Genomic DNA, 22,360 nt, shown 5'->3' on the forward strand with positions numbered 1-22,360 from the left:
TGGGGGGAGCTCAACAGTTTAAATGTTTTGGGGTTTGGGGAAGAAACCACAGTCAGGTAGTGCGTTTCATGCATTTATCACTCTGTTGCTGAAGTCATATTTTCTGCAGTGAAGTTTTGAGCGGTTTACATTGAGTTTGAATCTATTTTGTGCATGTGTGCTGTTGCAGTTGAAGCTGAAGCTGAAGTATTCATTGACAAGTAGGATATTGTGGTGGATGATTTTATGAACTACATTTAGATCAGATCGAAGGCGACGTAGCTCTAGGTTTTTTAAGCCCAAAATTTCACGTCTGGTGGAATAAGGTATTCTGTTGCGAGCAGAGGAGTGGAGGACTGTTCTTGTGAAATAATTCTGCATTTTCTCAATAGTATTAACGTCCGAAATACAGTACGGGTTCCAGACAGGTGAGCTGTATTCGATGATTGGTCTGAGAAATGTTTTGTATGCTCTCGTTACCAGTTTAATATTGTCAGAGAAGAAGCTATGCAAGATTAGTGTCTTTTTGGCAACGTTAGCACAATAGGTTCTGGCACTTAGGTCATTAGATATGAGTACTCCAAGGTCCTTAACAGAGTGAGGGTCGTCTACAAGGTTGTGTCCACCAAGTTTGTATTTTGTGTTCTGATTCTTTTTGCCAATGTGTAAGAGAGAACATTTATTGGTTGAGATTTGAAGTTGCCAGTTAGTTGTTTGTTTGTTTGTTTGTTTGTTTATTCATTCATTGATTCATTCATTTATTTATTTGTTTATTGAATTTTATTCCGCCCCTCTCCGTAGACTCGGGGCAGCTAACAACAGTGGTAAAAACAACATGCGACAATCCAATACTAAAACAACTAAAAACCCTTATTATAAAACCAATCATACATACAAACATACCATGCATAAATTATAGCAGCCTAGGGGGAAAGAATATCTCAGTTCCCCCATGTCTGATGGCAGAGGTGGGTTTTAAGGAGCTTATGACTGTAGTTAGCTCCTGACTGAGTTGCTATGCTTATTCATTGACTGACATTGTTGCCACTGGCTTTCCAAGTTCATGAATATTATTCCTATACTTCATCATCCTAAATGTAAACACCCCATGCTAACAATAATAAACTCTTGTCTATACTGGAAATAGTAATGCTGCACTTTCTGAGATTCCTACATACTGGAAGAGCAGGGACGGGTTCCTCTTACCTGCCTATCACTGCGCTGCCCACACATCATGACAGTTCACATGTGCGTGTTCCCACCATGCGATTTTGCTTCCGTACATGTGCAGCAAGCAAAATAAAGCAATTTTTAAAAAAAAGATGGCACCAGAGCCATAGCGTGCAAATTGCACAATCTACAGTATGCTACCGAAATGGAGTTCCAGAGCGCACCGGTTGCAACCCACCACGGTGAAAGAGTGACCCCGGGCTGTCCATCATGACTGCCTCCCTTGCTCTTGATTTGAGGATGTCCTGGAGAAACAATTCTAACTGCCCAGCCCGTGTTTGCATATTTTCAGCATCCGTTGCTCTCCTTCTCCACTGCAGAACATTGCAACAGGGCCTTCTGGAGTCCTCTGGAGCCTCCATCCACCATAGGATGTGTTGTGCTGTAGAGGGAGGAAATGGAGGAAGTCAGCACCCTGGTTTGTATGGGGAGGGCCTGTCCTCTCTTTTCCTGGGCTCCCTCTTGCCTTCCCAAAGCAACTCCAGCAGGCATTTGGCCAGGCATCCAAACTGGAGAAAGGCTTGCAATTATCATCCACCGAGTGGGTGGGGAATCTTAGGGAGGGATCCTCACTTCTCCTTTAAGAGTTCCTTTCCTGTTATCCCTCCAGTTCATCCTCATCAAGGAGGCTTATCTCTTGGGATACATCCCCACAACCATATTTCTCCAGCCCCCCAATCTCTCCCCCTCCCTCTCCTCATCCCTCTTTTTCTCAGGGTCCCCCAACTCTTTCTTTGGGCTTCTTCCATGCCCCACATTCTTCCCTCAGAGCTGGTGGGCTTGAGAGATCTGGGCTGGATCTTCCCTGCAGAACAGCTGATCAGTGGGCCCCAAAGGAACTCCAGGCAGCCCACCATCTCTCTCCATGGACCATGGCTATTTTGGAAAGACATTTCCATGTCCCAACAAGCCAGACGGTCTTGTCTTCCAGGTAATGTTCCAAGTTTGGCATTTAGTCTCTTCAATGGACTTCAACAATAGTCACGCTCACCCAGGTTGGAGCATCATCTGTGAATGAGTCTCATCTTCTGTGTTATAAATTGAGGGAGAAGGAACCATCTCTAGAGAATCAGGGCAAGTTCTCCCCTTCAGATGGAAAGATCTGCAACTTCGCCAGTGGCCTGAGAGAAGGCAAGAAGAAAACTCAGTTTATTTCTGTGACATCAGCTGCTCCTGGCTGGGATAGAAAAGGACTCATGCTGAAGACCTCTGAGAAGCTCACATAGTAATAACTGGTTATACACACACACACATAGTCAGAAATATATCAACTCAAATATATCAAATCTCTGTCATATAGTATATGTAGGTATATGCATATATTTGTATTTGTTTGTTTTCTCATGTTTATGTAATGTATAGATGCTGACTGAGTGCTGCATTAAATAAATTTCATTTTAATTATGCCGATTTATTTTATTTTATTTTATTTTATTTTATTTTATTTTATTTATCTATCTATCTATCTATCTATCTATCTATCTATTTAACTTCTATGCTGCCCTTTTCAATGGACTCAGGGTGGTGGTACATTTAATGTAGTGTACATTTAAAGTGACAATGAAGTTTTTCTTTAAATTACACTGTAATTCCATCACGGTGAACATGCTTGAGATTTTTAATAAAACCATCTCAGAAGTAAAAATTCAAATATCCTGTTCTGAAGCCCTGATTACTCTAATTCCAAAAACAGGAATGGCAAAAGAAAAAATTATAGACTAATATCCCTTCTTAATGTCGATTATAAAATATTTATTTCCATACTCTCAACCAGATTTTTGCCATTCTGCCATGGAGACAAAAGGCTTCCTCCCAGGTAAGAGGAAGGTGGAATATTGTGAGATTTGAAGGAAATGGAAAAGGAATATAGAGAGAGATTAAACAAAAAGAAGATGGAAATGGAAAAGTCCCAAGAGAAGGGCAGCATAGAAATCTGATAAACAAACAAACAAATAAAAGAAATTGAAGTAACCCAGATGATAGAATTAGATTAAGAAAGTAGCATTAGATTAATAACATATTATAATAATATACATATTAATTATGGGGTTTTTAGCTTTAGTTTTTACTTTTTTAAATATTAGATTAGTATTTTACACTGTGTTCTACTATTGCTGTGAGCCGCCCCGAGTCTACGGAGAGGGGCGGCATACAAATTTAATAAATAAACAAACAAACAAACAAACAAAATTAATAAACAAATAAATAAACCTAAAATAAAGAGCTAACAGTAAAGATATAACGTTAAAAAATAAGTTTAAAAGCGATGCTGACAATTTAAAAAACATGGGTAAAATGTCATCAGTCTGTTAAATGTTATTAGAATTACCGTAAAATCACTCAGGGAAGAATTTTGAAGGAGAAAGAGGAAGTAGAAGGAAGGAGAGAAAGGAAGGAGGAGATAGAAGTGGGAAGGGGGAGAGAAGTTAGAAGGTAGATAGGGGAGAAGAAGATAGAGAGAGGGGAGTGTGGGGAAAAGAAAGAAACAGACTGATTAATAATAGCAAGACTAGGTGTAAAAATAGGCTATTGAATTTTGATGGATTGGGAAAGGTGTATGCTATTGATATACAGTGTTCCCTTGATTTTCGCTCGTTCGAACTTCACGAATAGCCTATACCATGGTTTTTCGAAAAATATTAATTAAAAAATACATCGCGGGTTTTTTTTCTCTATTCCACGGTTTTTCCCACCCGATGATGTCGCCAAACTAATATTTTTTGCAAATAAATAACAAAAAAATAATAATTGTTAATAAATAATTATGTTTATAAATATCAGGATCACTAAGTGTCTTATTCAATGGTGAGTACCAGTAATAATGATGAGTAAATGGTTGTTAAGGGAATGGGAAATGGTAATTTATGGGTTTAAAGTGTTAAGGGATGGATTGATACTGTCCATAGCCAAAAATGGTGTACAGTAGTACCTCTAGATACGAGCTGCTGCACATGCGAGTACAGTGATCCCCCGCTCGTTGCGAGGGTTCCGTTCCAGGAACCCCCGCAACCAGCGGGTTTTCGCGAAGTAGCGCTGCGGAAGTACAAACACCATCTGCGCATGTGCAGATGGTGTTTTTACTTCCGCAGCGCTAGCGAGGAGCCGAAGATTGAGGACTCAGCTCGGAAGTTGCACGGGTGTTTTAAAAGGTCTCCGCCGGCATGGGGGGCTTCTTAGCACCCCCCCAAACCCGAGTTGGGGGTTCGGGAGGTGGTAGGAAGCCCCCCATGCCGGCGGAGACCTTTTAAAACACCCGTGCAGCTTCCGAGCTGAGTCCTCAAGCCAAGCGCAGAAGTTAGCCTTGAATCCCTTTGAATCCCGCCGCTTCTGCTGGATACGGGCGATGGGGGGGCGAGCTGCCACAGCCCCTGGCTTCCGCGCCGCTCGTCCCACCCACCGCCCGTATCCAGCAGAAGCTGCTGGATTCAAAGTGCTGCTGGGAGCCGCAGGCGAAAGGAGCTCTGGCATCGGAGCGCGGCGCCAGGCATTGTTCTCCGGACCCCGCCCGCTCAGCCCCGCGGCGGCCCTTTCCCTCTCCAGGCTGCGGGCGGGGTCCGGAGAACAATGCCCGAGCTCCTTTCGCCTGCGGCTCCCAGCCCACCGCCTGTCTCCTGCTGCCCGGTTTAGCCAGGACACGAGCGGCGAAATGACTTGGAGGAATGTGAAGCTGAAACCGGCCGGTTTCAGCTTCACATTCCTCCAAGTCATTTCGCCGCTCGTGTCCTGGCTAAACCGGGCAGCAGGAGACAGGCTTTGAGTTTTGGCTGCGGGGGGAGAAGTAGGACTTTCCTAACTCCCTTGCCCTGCAGCCAAAACTCAAAGCCTGTCTCCTGCTGCCCGGTTTAGCCAGGACATGAGCGGCGAAATGACTTGGAGGAATGCGAAGGCTCAGCGGATCAAGGCCGGCTCCTCTCGGCCCAAGCGGCTGCCTTGATCCGCTGAGCCTGGCTGGCCTGGAAGATCGTAGCGCGCGTTGGCTGCACCGGCGGCGACATCGCTCGCCGCTGCAGCCAACACGCGCTACGATCTTCCGGGCGAGCCAGGCTCAGTGACGGAAGGCAGCCGCTTGGGCCGAGAGGAGCCGGCCTTGATCCGCTGAGCCTGGCTGGCCCGGAAGATCGTAGCGCGCGTTGGCGGATCAAGGCCGGCTCCTCTCGGCCCAAGCGGCTGCCTTCCGTCACTGAGCCTGGCTCACCCGGAAGATCGTAGCGCGCGTTGGCTGCACCGGCGGCGACATTGCTGCCGGCTTGGCTTCGCTCGCCGCTGCAGCCAACGCGCGCTACGATCTTCCGGGCCAGCCAGGCTCAGTCACGGAAGGCAGCTGCTTGGCCCGGGATGCTGGGCCGAAAGGAGCCGGGCTTGAAGATCGTAGCGCGCGTTGGCTGCAGCGCTGGCGACATTGCTGCCGGATTGGCTTCGCTCGCCGCGCCGTCCCCCAATCTTCGGCTCCTCAGCGGCGAGCGAGCGAAGCCAAGCCGGCAGCAATGTCGCCACCGCTGCAGCCAACGCGCGCTACGATCTTCCGGGCCAGCCAGGCTCAGCGGATCAAGCCCGGCTCCTCTCGGCCCAGCATCCCGGGCCAAGCGACTGCCTTCCGTGACTGAGCCTGGCTGGCCCGGAAGATCGTAGCGCGCGTTGGCTGCAGCGGCGGCGACATTGCTGCCGGCTTGGCTTCGCTCGCCGCTGCAGCCAACGCGCGCTACGATCTTCCGGGCCAGCCAGGCTCAGTCACGGAAGGCAGCTGCTTGGCCCGGGATGCTGGGCCGAAAGGAGCCGGGCTTGAAGATCGCAGCGCGCGTTGGCTGCGGTGGCGAGGGCTTGCGATGGAGGGTGGAGGAAGCGGCCATGGGAGGGCGAGCTGCCTCAGGGAGGAGGATCGGGCGGGGCCAGGTGGGGGCTGGAATTTCTCCGCCAGGGCGAAGGGCGGGCGAGCGCCGAAGGGCGGGCGAGCGGGTGCTGGGGAGGGCTTCTCGCCCTCCCGCCAGCAAGAGGGGGGAGCGAACGGCGTGGGCAGGCGAAGGGCGGGCGAGCGGCAGCGAGGAGTTTGCGTGGGCGGTGGGGAAACTCCTCGCTGACGCCAGCAAGAGGGGGAAGACCCAGGGAAGCCACTGCCATCTACGCATGCGTGCCCGGCACGCATGCGTAGATGGTATTTTGACTTCCGGGTTGAAAAATCGCGAATTACCCTGTTCGCAATGGTCGGGGACGCAATAACCGGGGGATCACTGTATTTCAAGTTACGAGCTGCGACGTGAGCAAAATTTCTGTTTGACACCAGAGCTCAAATTTGGGATCCACTAGGTGGCGCAGGAATTCCATTTTTTCCAGTTATCTCCACGCCAAAAGCCAAATCTAAATGCATTTGTTTGAGATACAAGATGATTGACATACAAGGTCAGCTCCGGCACAAATTAAACTTGTATGTCGAGGTACCACTCTATTTACTTCCGCATCTCTACTTCACGGAAATTCGACTTTTGCGGGCGGTCTCGGAACGCATCCCCCGCAAAACCCGAGGGAACACTGTAATTCTTAAGGTATATGTTTTGATGTATGCATGGGAACTGAGGAGAAAAAATAAAATGTTATTTTTTTAAAAAAGGAAAAATGGCTCCACAGCTGCTTCTCCCTTTCTGACTCCCGTTCCAAATGGTGTTTGTGGGACAGGACCTTGTGCGAGTCATGACTGAAACTCACTCAGGAAAGCTCTGCCATACACACTGGCTCTTAAGATGGGGTGTGTGTCATGGGCAAGTTTCACTTACGAATCAGGAAGAGAATTCCAAGTCCCAAGATCACGGTGGCCGCAATTCCCAAAAGAATATGCCATATTGTAGCTAAAGAAGGAGAAACACATGATTAATCACATGCTGACTCCCCTGAAGTGGAAACTCAGGAAAAAATTGAAACATTTCCCAACCAGCCTTATTTATCTATCTATCTATCTATCTATCTATCTATCTATCTATCTATCTATCTATCTATCTATCTATCTATCTATCTATCTATCGATTAGATTTGTATGCCGCCCCTCTCCGTAGACTCGGGGCAGCTCACAACACAATAAAAACAGTTCCTGACAAATCTAATAATTTACAATTTAAAATTTAAAATAGTTAAAAAAAACCCCATTTTTAAGCAGACATACCTACAAACATACCATACATAAATTGTATAGGCCCGAGGGAGATATCTCAGTTCCCCCATGCCTGACGACAAAGGTGGGTTTTAAGGAGTTTGCGAAAGGCAAGGAGGGTAGGGGTGGTTCTAATCTCTTGGGGGAACTGGTTCCAGAGAGTCGGGGCCGCCACAGAGAAGGCTCTTCCCCTGGGGCCCGCCAACCGACATTGTTTAGTTGATGGGACCCAGAGAAGGCCCACTCTGTGGGACCTAATCGGTCACTGGGATTCGTGCAGCAGAAGGCGATCCCGGAGATATTCTGGTCTGATGTCATGAAGGGCTTTATAGGTCATAACCAACACTTTGAATTGTGACCGGAAATTGATCGGCAACCAATGCAGACTGCGGAGTGTTGGTGTGACATTGGCATATTTAGGGAAGCCCATGACTGCTCTCGCAGCTGCATTCTGCACAAACTGAAGTTTCCGAACACTTTTCAAAGGTAGCCCCATGTAGAGAGTGTTACAGTAGTCGAACCTCAAGGTGATGAGGGCATGAGTGACTGTGAGCAGTGAGTCCCAGTCCAAATAGGGCCGCAACTGGTGCACCAGGCAAACGTCCCCCTCGCCACAGCTGAAAGATGGTTCTCTAATGTGAGCTGTGGATTGAGGAGGACGCCCAAGTTGCGGACCCTCTCTGAGGGGGTCAATAATTCCCCCCCCCCCAGGGTGATGGACGGATAGATGGAATTGTCCTTGGGAGGCAAAACCTAAGGCAAAAGCCTTGGCCTCCAGGAAGTGCCCCCACCTGAATAACCCCCCCCCCTCAAACGTGAAAGAGAATCACTTCTCTCACTAGATGGAGGACTGCGTTTCCCAGTCTCTGCCTGAAAACAAGAGTGGGTGCGGAGAAAACTGCTTCCCCTCATATGGTAGCATTTGAAATCCTGGTGAAAAATCTACCTCTGCACGTCACTACCTCTCAAGTCTCTCACCTGTTTCCCCCCTGAGAGCCAAGACCAGGGGCCTCTGCAAGCCTTCGTGCTCCAGGTGACACTGAAAATTGTGCCTCTTCTTGGGGTCGATCTCTATGCTGAGTTGGACATAATAAGTCCCATCTGAGTTGGGGGCAACATTCCTTTGGAGGGCCTTCTCCTTGCAGACTTCTCCATCTCTGGTCCAGGTGGCCAGAATCCCTTTGGGGTAGAAGCCAAAGGCCTGGCAGATGAGGGTCCCCAGGCTGTCATTCACCACCTTGTGGGTCACCTTCCCCACTGGGGGCTCTGCAGAAATGGCAACAACACAACGTCAGGCTGAAGTCAGAATGCTTGGTGGTCTTGACCTGTCAAATTATGCTATGAATTTATGTGCTGATAACATAACTCTTTCTGCGGACAGGGGTGGCATACAAATCTAATAAATAAAATAAAACAATATAAATTGGACTTTTGGCAGTTGAACTTACATTCCTCTGATTTTATTGCTGTTTTTAGCCCATTTCTTTGTAAATAGAAAAATATATATAGTGACTTTGCTTCCGAGTCTTCAATGGGGCTTAATTACTGCTAATTAACCAGTCTGGCCAGAACAGAGACCTTCAGGACTAACTTCTTGCTCAGTTACCGTATTTTTCAGAGTATAAAACGCACCGGAGTATGAGACGTACTTAGATTTTAGAGGTAGAAAACAAGGAGAAAAAGTATTCTGAACCATTATTCAATAAAATACCAGTGTAGCAGAATACTTTTTACAAACATGTATACTTTTTGCAAACTTCAAACTTGACAGCTTTACGACTTGTGCACTTCAACTCCCAGGATTCCTCCTCCAGTCATGCTAGCTCAGGAATGGGAGTTGAAGTCCACAAGTCTTAAACTTGCCAAGTTTGAATACCCTTGCATCCCTAACCCCTAATCCAGGGGTCTTCAAACTTGACAGCCTTAAGACTAGTGGACTTCAACTCCCAGAATTCCAATCATGTTAGATGGGGTAACTAGAAGGCAAAAACAGCCCCATTTTTGTGGAAAATGGGCTGTTTTTCACCCTTTTTTCCTGCAAAGATGGTGTGGGGAAAGGGTCTGGGGAGCCTGCAGGTAGCTCCTGTATGCTGGGGGAGGCAAAAATACCCCAATTTTTGTGAAAAACAGACCATTTTTCTCCCATTCTTTCACAAAAAATGAGGCATTTTTCCTTCCTCCAGTCCCCAGGAGCTATCTGCAGGCTCTCCAGACCCCATTTTTCACAAAAACAGGAGCATTTTTGCCATTCCCCAGCACCCAAGAGCTCTCTGCAGGCATTGTTGTTGTGAGCCGCTCCGAGTCTTCAGAGAGGGGTGGCATACAAATCTAATAAACAACAACAACAACAACAACAATAATAATAATAGAAAAATCAACAGACGATCCAAAGTGCAGACTCTGTAAAGAAACAGATGAAACAATCGATCACATACTCAGCTGCTGCAAAAAGATCGCACAGACTGACTACAAGCATAGACATGATGCTGTGGCACAAATGATCCACTGGCACTTGTGCCGGAACTACCATTTACCAGTGGCAAAGAACTGGTGGATTCATAAGCCCGAAAAAGTGGTCGAAAATGAGCAAGCAAAACTACTGTGGGACTTCCAACTTCAGACTGACCGAATTCTGAAGCATAACGCACCAGACATCCTGATTGTGGAGAAAAATAAAGTATGGATCATCGACATCGCAATCCCAGGGGACAGCAGAATTGAGAAGCAGCTTGAGAAATTAGTGAAATACGAAGATCTAAAAATTGAGCTTCAACGACTCTGGCATAAGCCAGTGAAAGTGGTCCCAGTGGTACTTGGCACGCTGGGCGCAGTGCCAAAGGATCTCAGTGGACATTTGAAAACCATCGGAATTGACAAAATCTCCATCTGCCAATTGCAAAAGGCCACTTTACTGGGAACAGCAAACATAATTTGCCGCTACATCACGCAGTCCTAGGTGCTTGGGAAGTGCCCGACTGGTGATGAAATACGAAATCCAGCATAGTGATCTTGTTTGCTGTGTTGTACTGAAATAATAATAATAATAATAATAATAATAATAATAATAATAACAACAACAACAACAACAACAACAACAACAACTGAGGATTACTTTGTTTTGGTAGGAGATGTGGGATATTTCTAACTCTTTTCTGTCAATATTATATTATCCTAAAAATGGTTTAGGATAATATAAGGAGGAGAGCTTATAGAAACATTCTCCCTGGAGACACTCTTTGCCACTCACCAATTCTCTGCTGAATCGTGTTCTTGTTGGAGAGGTATCTCTGCAGCCACTCAATGCAGGTGTCCTCCAGGAAGTCTTTGTTTCCCTGAGACCACTTTGGATCATCCTCCCATTCTTCTATGACCTTCTGGGCCTGGGACTGAGCTGCCACCCAGGTGAGGGTCTCCTTGTCAAAGCTGACGAAGTCCCTCCCATCGTAGCCATAGCAGAAAAACCCTCCTTTGCTCCCATCTTCCATGATCTCACAGCCCAAAACTGCCTGCCAGATGTGAAGCTCTGAAGGAGATAGAGAAGGGATTGGTGTGAATGAAGAGGGTCCAGGCTTCCTCTCCTAAACAGCATTAGAGTCTACTCCCCTTCCCACCTAGGGAGAGAAACCCAATTTCTCCTTTGCCTCTTTATCACACAAGATTAAATATCTTCTCCTTCAGTTAACCCTTTTCAATTGGGGTCAGGCCATGAAGAATTTGGGGGTCAGAAGGTTGGAAGTGGGGTGTCTTTCCTTTTCAGGAAAGAAGCAAGCAAGCACTTAGACTTATATATTGCTTCACAGTGCTTTACGGCCCTCTCTAAGCGGTTTACAAAGTCAGCCTCTTGCCCCAACAATCTGACTCCTCATTTTACCCATCTCAGAAGGATGGAAGGCTGAGTCAATCTCGAGCCTGTGACTCAAACTGCCAAATTGCAGGCAGGCAGTACTGCACTCTAACCACTATGACACCATGGCTCCAGAAAATCTCACTATTATGTTCCTTGCAGGCACTGCTGACCCAAGATGTCACTGGCTCTGCTCACCTTCAGCCCGGTAGTCTCCTTTTGATAACTTCTCCAGGGCAGCTCTGAAGATCCATTCGGCGGCCAGAAATCTCTCATTCCGAGCCATCCAGGGCACCAGAGGCGCCATCTTCCTGATGAGGCGGTCAAAGCGAGCGATGGGCTGGTCATCCAAATAGCCTCTAATGAAGAACTGAGGCAGCCCCTGACTGGGCTCGGGCAGAAGCAGGTAGGTGTAACATAGGGAGTGTAAGAGGGAGCCTGAAGAGGGAAGAGGGTGAATGAGGGAGCCTGCACTGCCGCTCCATCCCCTCCAAGGCTCCAGCATTATATTGTCACCCAGCTGCCCTCTTTCTGCTCTGTTTGAGAAGGTATTAAGTATTGCCCACAAGATCATATGCCGCAACGTCCTGCCTCTCTGCGATTGCTTCAGCTTCAACCACAACAACACAAGAGCACACAACAGATTTAAACGTAATATTAACCGCTCCAAACTTGACTGTAAAAAATACAACTTCAGTAACTGAGTTTTCGAAGCGTGGAACTCCGTAGTGTCATCCCCAAACCCCCAACACTTTACCCTTGGATTATCCACAGTTGACCTTTCCAGATTCCTAAGAGGTCAGTAAGGGGCGAGTACAAGTGCACTAGAGTGCCTTCTGTCCCTAATGCTCTCCTCTATCTCCTATACCTTTCTTCTATTCCTATATCTCTTCTTCTATTCTTTCCTTGATATGTTTTATTCCTATATCTTCTCTTTTATTCTTTCTTAGATATATTTTAGTTTGAGTATCTCCTCTATAACCTTCATTATGTATTTTACTATGTGTATACCCACTAAAACCCTCATTGTATATTGGACAAAATCAATAAAATATAAATAAATGAATGAATGAATGAATGAATGAAGCTAAGGAAGGACAAACACCACCACCCCCCCCAGCATCCTTTGGCTGTCCTAAAAAAAAAGGCAGACCCACCTCTGATGAGACCCACCCCATAGTTTCTCTAGACCAGTGGTTTTCAACCTTTTTTGAGCCGCGGCACATTTTTTACATTTACAAAATCCTGGGGCACACCATCAACCAAAATGATACAAAATGACACTCTAACACGGTACATATTATACTATAGTGTCAGTTGAGTGCAGGGGCCTTGGTTCTGTCTGTTTTGATGGTGCATATAGAGATTTGAGCTCTTTAAGAAGATGACCCTTCAGGAGGCCATATACAATATAGATAACATTGTGATGCCTTGGGGGGCCTCTTATAAAAATAAAAAGGTCAAATATCTATATAGAATTCTATTCTACAGTATTCTATTGTATTCTATTGTATTCTATTGTATTCTATTGTATTCTATTGTATTCTATTCTGCAGTATTCTATTCTATTCCATTCCATTCCATTCCATGCAGCCCTCCAATCCATCCTACAAAAGCAGCACTGCCCATCGCTCTCTTCGCCTTTTGCCCTGCGGTCAGCCTGGCCCTCTTCTTTTTTGTCCCCATTGCACCCCGGGCAAACTAGTGCTGGTCTTCCTCCTCTACCACCAGCACACACGGGGTCTGGCTAAGAGGGTGGTGGGTCCCCGAGGAGGAAGTAACCTTTCCTTCCATCTGCGCTCCCCTCGGCTGTCCCTCCACAGCTGCCCAATACGACACGCCTGAGACTCACACAGGGATGAAAGAATTGCAAGTAGGAGCAGTGTAGGGAAGCAGGCTGTGGGCGCCACACCCGGCCGCGAGCCGCCACCGCCGCTAAAGCCGTCACCGCTGCCAACGCAGCTGCCATTTTCTTTTTTCTTTTATTTATTTATTTTGTCTAATACACAATGAGGGTTTTAGTGGGTATATATCTATATACACATAGTAAAATACATGATGAAGGTTATAGAGGAGATACTCATAGTAAAATATATCTAAGAAAGAAGAGGAGAGAAGGTATAGGAATAGAACATATCCATGAAAGAATAGAAGAAGAGATATAGGAATAGAAGAAAGCTATAGGAGATATAGGAGAGCAATAGGACAGGGGACGGAAGGCACTGTAGTGCACTTGTACTCGCCCCTTACTGACCTCTTAGGAATCTGGAGAGGTCAACTGTAGATAATCTAAGGGTAAAGTGTTGGGGGTTTGGGGATGACACTATGGAGTCCAGTAATCAGGGCCGCCATCAGGAATTTTGGGGCCCCATACAGCCTAAGTGTCTGGGGGGCCCTCCCTTCTTCCTTCCTTCCTTCCCTTTTTCTTTCTTTTTTTCTTTTTGTTTTTCTTTTCCTTCCTTCCTTCCTCCCTCCCTCCCTCTTCCTTCCTTTCTTTCTTTCTTTCTTTCTTTTTCTTTCTTTCTTTTTTCTTTTTTTCCTTTTTTCTCTTCTTTTTCTTTTTCTTTTCCTCCCTCCTTCCCTCCTTCCTTCCTTCCTTCCTTCTTTCCTTCCTTCCCTTTTAAATTTTCAAACTGTCTTCTCCATATTCCTGGCTGAGGAATTCTGAAAGCTGCAGTCAACTGTCTTCAGCCATTGTCCAGCCCTGTGCTATCGACCCCTCCCTCGACCCCCTGAAGAGGCCAGGGGCTTCTTTCCAAAGCCAGTGGCAGTGATGCCAGAACCCCCTTCCCTGGGGATGGGAGCGGGGGGGGGGGCTCCACTGGTCTCCCTCGACAAGACCTTCAGCAACACATCAACCCTGCTGGGCAGGCCTCTTAGCCCTGCCAAAGAAATGGGGGTTAAGGAAGACCCCCACCTTGCCCCAAACACTGGCACTCTGCATAACCCATGCGGGGGCTTTGGCTTCCCCTCTGCAGAACAGAAGCTGGGGACCCCTCCCTCCACATACACCGGATCCCTATGGCCCATCCGAGGGCTGGCAAAATAAGTGTGCCCCCCACCACCTGCTTTTCTATCTCTCTCTCTCTCTTTCTCTTTCTCTTTTTATCTCTCTTTCTCTCTCTCTACTTTTCTTTCTTTTTCTCTTTTTCTCTCCCTTTCTCTCTTTTTTTCTTTTTATCTCCCTCTCTCTCTTTTTCTCTTTCTTTTTCTCTCTTTCTCTCCCTCTCTTTCTCTTTTTGTCTCCCTTTCTCTCTCTCTTTCTCTTTATATCTCTTTCTCTCTTTTTTCTCTCTCCCAACCTCTCTCTTTCTCTCTTTCTATCTCTTTCTCTCCCCCCTCTCTCTTTCACTTTCTGTATCTCTTTCTCTCCCTCTCTCCCCTTCTCTCTTTCTTTCTCTTTCTCTCTCTTTTTCTCCCTCCTTCTCTCTCTTTCTCTTCCTCTTTTTATCTCTCTTTCTCTCTTTTTTCTCTTTTTATCTCCCTTTCTCTCCCCCTCTCTTTGTCTCTTTCTATCTCTTTCTCTCCCTCCCTCTCTCTTTCTCTTTTTATCTCTCTTTCTCTATCCCTCTCTCTCTCTTACTCTCCCCCTCCCTCTCCCTTTCTTTCTATCCCTTTCTATCTATCTCTCTTTCTCCCCCCCCTCTCTCTGAAGTGGGGAGGGCCGGGTTGGCACCAACGGAGCTCGAGACGGGGTGCAAAAGCAAACTACTCTGCCGGCCCGGGCCCAGATCGGAAGGAAGGAAGGAAGGAATTGTAAAAGGGGTGATCAAAAGAGGAATGGGTGAATGAATGGACGGAGGGTGGGAAGGAAGGAAGGAAAGAGGAGAGGGACAGGAACAGAGGAAGGGTGCAAAGGAAGCAAGGAAAGGTGTGAAAGGGGAGAGTAAGAGAGGAGGAGTGAAAGAAGGGAGGGAGGGAGGAAAAAGGGAGGAAGGAGAAGGAAAGCAAGAAATGGAGGGAAGGAAGGAAGGAAAGAAAGAAAGAAAGGGGAAAGGGACAGGAACAGAGGAAGGAAGCAAGGAAACTTATGAAAGGGGAGAGTAAGAGAGGAAGGACTGAAGGGAGGGAGGGAAGAAGGTAGGGAGGAGAAAGAAAAGAAGAAATAGAGGAAGGGAAGGTAAAAGAGAAAAAGAAAAAGAGCAAGAAAGAAAGAAAGAGAAAGAAAGAAAGAAAGAAAGAGAAAGAAAGAGAAATAAAAAGAGAGAGGGGGAATGAAAGAAATGGAAGGAGGGAAGGAATGAGAGAAAGCAAGAGAAAGAAAGAAAGCAAGAGAAAGAAAAAAGAATGAAAGAGCAAGAGAGAAAGAAAGAAGGAAGGAAGGAAAGAAGGAAAGAAAGAAGGAAAGAAGAAAGAAAGAAAGAAAGATGGAAAGAAAGAAAGAAAGAAAGAAAGAAAGAAAGAAAGGCAACTTCAAAGAAAGGCTCACTGAGCGGATGCATGAAAAGAGGGACCGGGATCTCCACTTGCCTGCCACTCGCGCCTTGCCCTTCCCACCCCGCCGCCCGCGCGCGCTTACCTGTTCCCCGCGCCAGCAGCAGGAAGGCGAGCGAGTAAGCCGGCGCACGCCAAAAAGAAGCCATTGGCTCCGGGCGGCGGGCGGTGTTCACCGCTCCCCGAACCCCCGGCCCAGCACCTCCGGAGGCCGAAAGGCGCGTCTCTCTTGCCCTCGCAATCCTCGGGGGGACACACGGCCGGCGGAAAAGCCGGCCGGTCTCCCGGCTTCCTCAATTCCGCTTCCCCAGCAACACGGCTTGGCGTCCGGAAGGCCGACCCACCCACGCGGCGACTCCTCCTTCCGCGGCTACCATCGGGGCTCCTTGCCTGTCTGCCGGCCTCCCTGCCTTCTTTCCTCGCCCCAGGAGCCACGGCTCTTTGCCAACCCAAGAAGCGGGAGAAGAGAAGCGTGACTGAGGCTCCTTTGCAGGGCGGGGAAGGGCAGGCGAACAAAAGTTTCAGCGGAAAAAGTGGGAGTGCCCGGCGCACAACAATGGTGGAGGGTCACGGAAGAGGGAAGCCGGCTTTAATTTACTTTACTTTACTTTACTTTAATTGGATTTGTATGCCGCCCCTCTCCGAAGACTGAAGTGATGAACTGAAGTGGGTAGCTAGGGACAAAGGTGGCGCGGCAAGGGTCTGCGTCGAAACGTCCCATTCTACTTCCGTGCTGGAAAAAATTAAAAGAAATAGAAGAAGGTTGCAAGCTGTTCTCCAAAGAGCCCCTCCTGTCTGTCCCCCAACGTTCCTGATGCAGCTTCTTTCCCCATTGCCCTCTGCTGCTCCTGCTTCTCTCCCCGCATATTAATAACATAATAACACATATTGATCATACCAGTCCCAGCATAACCCATAGCTCAAAGCCGGCTCCGTTTTTGCTGCCCAAAAAGCCTTTCGCTCTCGATTCCGTCCCTTCCTCCTAACTACAAGCGGGAATGGATTATCGATGAAATACCGAAAGGTTTTTACACGAGACCTATCGAAACAAAAGGGAAGGGAGGGCAGGAAAGGACCTTGGGGGCGGGGGAGAGACCCTGCTCAGGCCACTATCCCACCTCCCCTTTCTGCTTCCTCCCCTCCGGGTCGCAAGTGCCCCCAGGCACTCACCGCAAGAGCCCCCCCAGAAGGAGGCCCCCAGCGCCGCTCCCTGGACCAGGAGAGGCGCCCATGGCTGCCTCATCTCCCTCGTCAGCTGAGATTGTCAGCTGCAGCCGAAGAAGCTTTGGCTGGAAAATATGTCAATTAAAACCCCGCTCACCTTCCCCGTTCTCTTTCCCCGCCCCGCGCCTCAGCTGCAGGATTAAAAACCCTGCTGTTCTGTTCAAGAAAACTCTCTGGTGTTATGTTGTCGGGTCACCCTGACCTGGATCGAAAACTCTTCATTTGAAATGCTTAAATTTGGTCTTTTTGAAAGCTTTTTTTCACTTGGAAACAAGTTTGAACATTTCTGCACACATTGAAATGAAAATTGAAATGAAAAAATTAATGCTTATTGGTTTATTTTGCTGATAAGATGTGCCCCCCCGTTTTTGTGAAATATTTTTCAATTTATGCATATATTTGTGATTGCAAAATACGTTCTATTTTACTAAGGTTGGTGTGGGATTGGTAGCTTGAACATTTCTGAACATAATGATATGAAAATTGAACTGGAAAAATCGATGCATATTGGTTTATTTTGCTGATGAAATGCGCGCCCTCCCTGTTTTTGTGAAATATTTTTCAATTTGTGGATAATTTTGCTTGCAAAATACGTTCTATTTTACTAAAGTTGGTGTGGGATTGGTAGATTGAACATTTCTGAATGTAATGATATGAAAATTGAACTGGAAAAATTGATGCATATTTGTTTATTTTGCACATAAAATTCTCTTCCCCCCCCTGTGTTCAATTATTTCAATTTATATAAAAATTATACTGTTAATTTCAAACTTACATACTTATTTTTAGTAAAATGGATTTCTTTCATAAAATTAATTGTCTGGCTACAATATGCTTGCTTTTCAAAAGGATATTCCAAATATTTCTAGCCAAATATATATAAAAAGTGAAAATAATGGCACACAAGGCCGGGAGGGGTGGCCCTTTTGTGGCAAAAATAAATAAGAATCGGTTTTTTTCAGTTCATTTCTATTTTTCTTATGTTCAGGATTGTTCAATTTAGTATATCAAAACTTTTGGGGGGAAATTCCTTTGGGGGGAGATTTGTAGCCTAAAAAAATATAAATTGACACGAAATTCAGAAAAAATGGGGGGAGGGGATTTTTGATCAAAATAAAAATATAAGCCTCAATTTTTTCAGTTCAATTTTCATATCATTACGTTCATAAATGTTCAAACTAGTTACCCAGTGGAAAAAGATTTCAGAAAAACCAAATTCAAGTACCTAAAAAAATTCTTTTTGGTCCGGTCATATACAACCAGAAACAGACTCGACATGATTATTATTTTTTGCCCAGAAAAGAATTAGCCCCCACCCCAAAAATATTGTTTTGATGATGAGCAATGTTAAATTGTGTAAATTAATGCATAAGATATTAAAAATATTTTGGATGTGGAGCCTGAGAAAATATAAAGTGAAAATGTTTGCAAGCAGCCAAGGGGGGGGGGGGGGGGCTTATTTATGATTTTAAACAACCAATAAGAATAATTTCTTTCAGTTCATTTATATTTTTTTTATATTCAGAAATGTTCAAACTACCAATCCCACACCAACTTTAGTAAAATTGAACACATTTTGCAAGCTAAACTATCTATAAATTGAAAAAAACCCCACAAAAATGGGCGGGGGGTTCTGCCTTTTATAATCAAAATAAAGCAATATGCATAATTTTTTCAGTTCAATTTTCATATCATTGTGTGCAGAAATGTTCAGAATACTTTCCAAGTGAAAAAGGTTTTCAAATTGACTAAACATAAGCACTTCAAATGAAGAGTTTTCAGTCCGGGTCAGGGTTACCCGGGAACAGAACAAGTGTGACTTTTTTTTTTCAGCAAGAAAGAAACCCCCCCCCCCCCCCCCAAATGAAAAATTCTCATAGAGAACCCCTGAAATGATGAAAAGTCATGAAATTTCAAGTTTCAGATATGCAGGGAAATTTTTTTACAGGGACTCAAACTTTGATTTCGGGTCTCACAGACCTGAACAAAAACAGCAGGGGTTTACTCCTTCCAAAGTCTGAGTGCCAAATTCGACGATCCCTGAGTCACCAAAGTTTTATTTTATTTTATTTTATTTATTTATTTATTTATTTATTTATTTATTTATTTATTCATTCATTCATTCATTCATTCATTCATTCATTCATTCATTCATTTGTCCAATGCACAAATACATAGGAAGAGAATAGACATGAAGAACATATAGAGAGATAAATGTAAAAATAGAGGAGAAGATATATGGAAGGAAGAAAATATATATGATATATGAGATAAAGGAAAGACAATTGGACAGGGGACGAAAGGCACACTAGTACACTTATGTACGCCCCTTACTGACCTCTTAGAAACCTGGAGAGGTCAATCGTGGATAGTCTAAGGGAGAAATGTTGGGGGTTAGGGGTTGACACAATTGAGTCCGGTAATGAGTTCCATGGTTTGACAACTCAATTGTTAAAGTCATATTTTTTACAGTCAAGTTTGGAGCGGTTCGTATTGAGTTTGAATCTGTTGCGTGCTCTTGTGTTGTTGCGGTTGAAGCTGAAGTAGTCATTGACCGGTAGGATGTTGCAGCATATGATCTTGTGGGCAATACTTAAATCGTGTTTTAGGCACCGTAGGTCTAAGCTTTCTAGACCCAGAATTGTTAGTCTATTTTCGTAGGATATTCTGTTTCGAGTGGAGGAGTGAAGGGCTCTTCTGGTGAAATATCTTTGGACGTTTTCAAGGGTGTTGATGTCTGAGATGTGGTATGGGTTCCAGACAGATAAGCAGTAGTCTAGGATGGGTCCATATGAAAGTTCATACCAAGGAAATGGCAGGGGAGGGAATCTCCCTTTTCCTTGGCTACAAGCATTTTTTTTTATATTTACTTATTTACTTATTTACTTATTTACTTATTTACTTATTTACTTATTTACTTATTTACTTATTTACTTACTTACTTACTTACTTACTTACTTACTTACTTACTGAATTTTTTGGGGGGGTCAAATGTATACGATAACAGATATAAGTACAGTGATACCTTGTCTTACAAACTTAATTGGTTCCGGGACGAGATTCTTAAGGTGAAAAGTTTGTAAGACGAAACAATTTTTCCCATAGGAATCAATGGAAAAGCGATTAATGCGTGCAAGCCCAAAATTCACCCCTTTTGCCAGCCGAAGCGCCCATTTTTGCACTGCTGGGATTCTCCTGAGGTTCCCCTCCATAGGAAACCCCACCTCCGGACTTCTGTGTTTTTGCGATGCTGCAGGGGAATCCCAGCATCGCAAAAACAAGCGCTTTACTGGCAACGGAAGTCCAGAGGTGGGGCATCCCAGTGGCTGCGGTGGGTTTGTAAGGTGAAAATAGTTTGTAAGAAGAGGCAAAAAAATCATAAACCCCGGGTTTGTATCTCGAAAAGTTTGTATGATGAGGCGTTTGTAAGATGAGGTATCACTGTATAACCATGATTATGAAATCATGAAATGCATATGAATAAAAGGAAGTATTAGGACAGGGATGGAAGGCACCATGGTGCGCTTATGCATGCCCCTTACATAGGAATGGGGTGGAGTCCACAGTAGACAGTCTAAGGTTAAAGTTCTAAGGTATCTCTGGTGCTAATGACTCATTACTAATAATTTCTTTTATTAGTTTGAAAGTCAAAATCCAAAGGGAAACGAGTACAAACGAAAACAAAAGAAAAGACGGACATAACACATAGATTGCCCTTCCAACCTAGTGTAGAAATCTTTAGATTTAAACCTTTAGATTTAGATGAAACCGAAAGATGCCATGCTTTATTGACAAGATACAGTGGGTGGACAAAAAAATGGAAACACTTGACCTTTTGGCATCATGTTTGAACATGTTCAAACCAATCAAAACTTGACATTTTTAAAAAAAAAACACCTGTTATTTGATATGTTTTTTTAAAATTACCTTTTTTAAAAACAGAAATTTAAGGAAATTGGTTATAACCGTCTAGAAATGGCTGACCTCTCAGACTTTGAAAGAGGCCAAATTGTTGGTGCTCGAATGGCAGGCGCTAGTGTAACAGAAAGTGCCTGAATATTTGGCGTTTCATGAGGCAAAGTCTCAAAAGTAATGACTGCTTTTGAAAGAGAAGGGAAAAAGCCCTCCGGAAGCCAAGCCGCATTGCTGGGGAAGCTCAATTTGGGAAGCCGGGAGAGGGCTGAGCCCCGCCGGCTTCTCCGCCCGCCTTGTATCCCCCCGAGGATTGCGAGGGCAAGAGAGCCGAGACTTTTGGCCTCCGGAGGTGCTGGGCCGGGGTTTTGGGGAGCGGTGAATACCGCCCGCCGCCCGGAGCCAATGGCTTCTTTTTGGCGTGCGCCGGCTTACTCGCTCGCCTTCCTGCTGCTGGCACTGGGAGCAGGTAAGGGCGCGCGGGCGGCCAGGTGGGAAGGGCAAGGCGCGAGGGGGAGGCAAGTGGAAATCCTGGTCCCTCTTTTCATGCATCTGCTCAGTGAGCCTTTCTTGGAGTTGCCTTTCTTTCTTTCTTTCTTTCTTTCTTTCTTCCTTCCTTCCTTTCCTTCTTTCTTTCCTTCCCTCTTTCTTTCCTTCTTTCTTTCCTTTTTTCTTTCCTTCTTTCTTTCTTTCTCTCTTTCTCTCTTGCTTTTTCATTCTTTTTTTCTTTCTCTTTCTTTCTTTTCTTTCTCTTTCTTTCTTTCTCTCCTTCCTTCCCTCCTTCCATTTCTTTCATTTCCCCTCTCTCTTTTTATTTTTCTTTCTTTCTTTCTTTCTTTCTTTTTCTTTCTTTCTTTTTTCTTTTTCTTTTTCTCTTTTACCTTTCCTTCCTCTATTTCTTCTTTTCTTTCTCCTCCCTACCTTCTTCCCTCCCTCCCTTCCTTCAGTGTTGTGTGCAGTGTCTGGATAAGAAAACTACCCCCCCCATGCCTTCTTCCTGGACCCTGGAAGACAGCAAAGGAGCAGCGCTGATTTTAATCTTCTTTCGCAGACCCAAAGACTTTAAATCGAGCAAGACCTCCAGCAGAGCTCAAAATGGGCAGGATAGGGTTTCCAATAAGTTTTCCAATAAGTCTTTTCTCTCCCCCCCCCTCGCCTTTTTATATAGTTATCTCAGGTCACTGTAAAGTATTTATAATCCAAAACCAACATCAAAAAAGGAAAAAGGAAGAAAAAGAAATCACCCGCTTAGTCTCAAAACCAACCCAAACTCTGATTCACTTTGCTAATTGTATTTTGTAACCCACAAAAGTTCAAGGGGTTCCACTGATTTCCCCAAGTTCAACAGTTACCAGTTTTCAGTCTAGTGCCCCAGACATAAAATTCTTCATTTTTACCTGCAATATCCTTTCCAGCCAGTAAGTGTCTCTCTTATTAGCAGTCTGTTTTTCCTATACTATTTCAAACTGCCCCAAATGTCTAAAGCAGCGGTTCCCAACTTTGGCAACTTGAAGATATTTGGACTTCAGCTCCCAGAATTCCCTAGCCAGCGAATGCTGGGAGTTGAAGTCCAAATATCTTCATGTTGCCAAGGTTGGGAA

At 45.3% G+C, this 22,360-nt stretch overlaps 2 protein-coding genes across 3 annotated transcripts in view; both read right to left on the reverse strand.

Annotated features, from left to right (window-relative positions):
- LOC139159129 (major histocompatibility complex class I-related gene protein-like) overlaps nt 1-22,360 on the reverse strand; it is a 137,885-nt gene that overhangs the window by 84,506 nt on the left and 31,019 nt on the right. The gene's annotated exons all lie outside the window — the stretch shown is intronic.
- LOC139159680 (major histocompatibility complex class I-related gene protein-like) lies at nt 737-16,160 on the reverse strand. 2 transcript variants are annotated; one of them, XM_070737006.1, is made up of 7 exons: nt 15,709-16,160; nt 11,388-11,627; nt 10,593-10,868; nt 8,324-8,611; nt 6,975-7,046; nt 2,201-2,330; nt 737-1,591 (listed from the first exon to the last, which is right to left on the reverse strand). In XM_070737006.1, exons 1-7 carry the CDS (start codon nt 15,770-15,772, stop codon nt 1,498-1,500), a joined length of 1,164 nt encoding a protein of 387 aa, XP_070593107.1. In that variant the 5' UTR covers nt 15,773-16,160; the 3' UTR covers nt 737-1,497. The 2 variants fall into 2 exon arrangements, with proteins under 2 accessions (XP_070593107.1, XP_070593106.1); XM_070737005.1 differs by lacking the exon at nt 15,709-16,160 and having other exon boundaries at nt 854-1,591; nt 11,388-11,714.

Source organism: Erythrolamprus reginae, chromosome 2 (genome assembly GCF_031021105.1).
Source record: "Erythrolamprus reginae isolate rEryReg1 chromosome 2, rEryReg1.hap1, whole genome shotgun sequence".
Classification (NCBI taxonomy): Eukaryota; Metazoa; Chordata; class Lepidosauria; order Squamata; family Dipsadidae; genus Erythrolamprus; species Erythrolamprus reginae.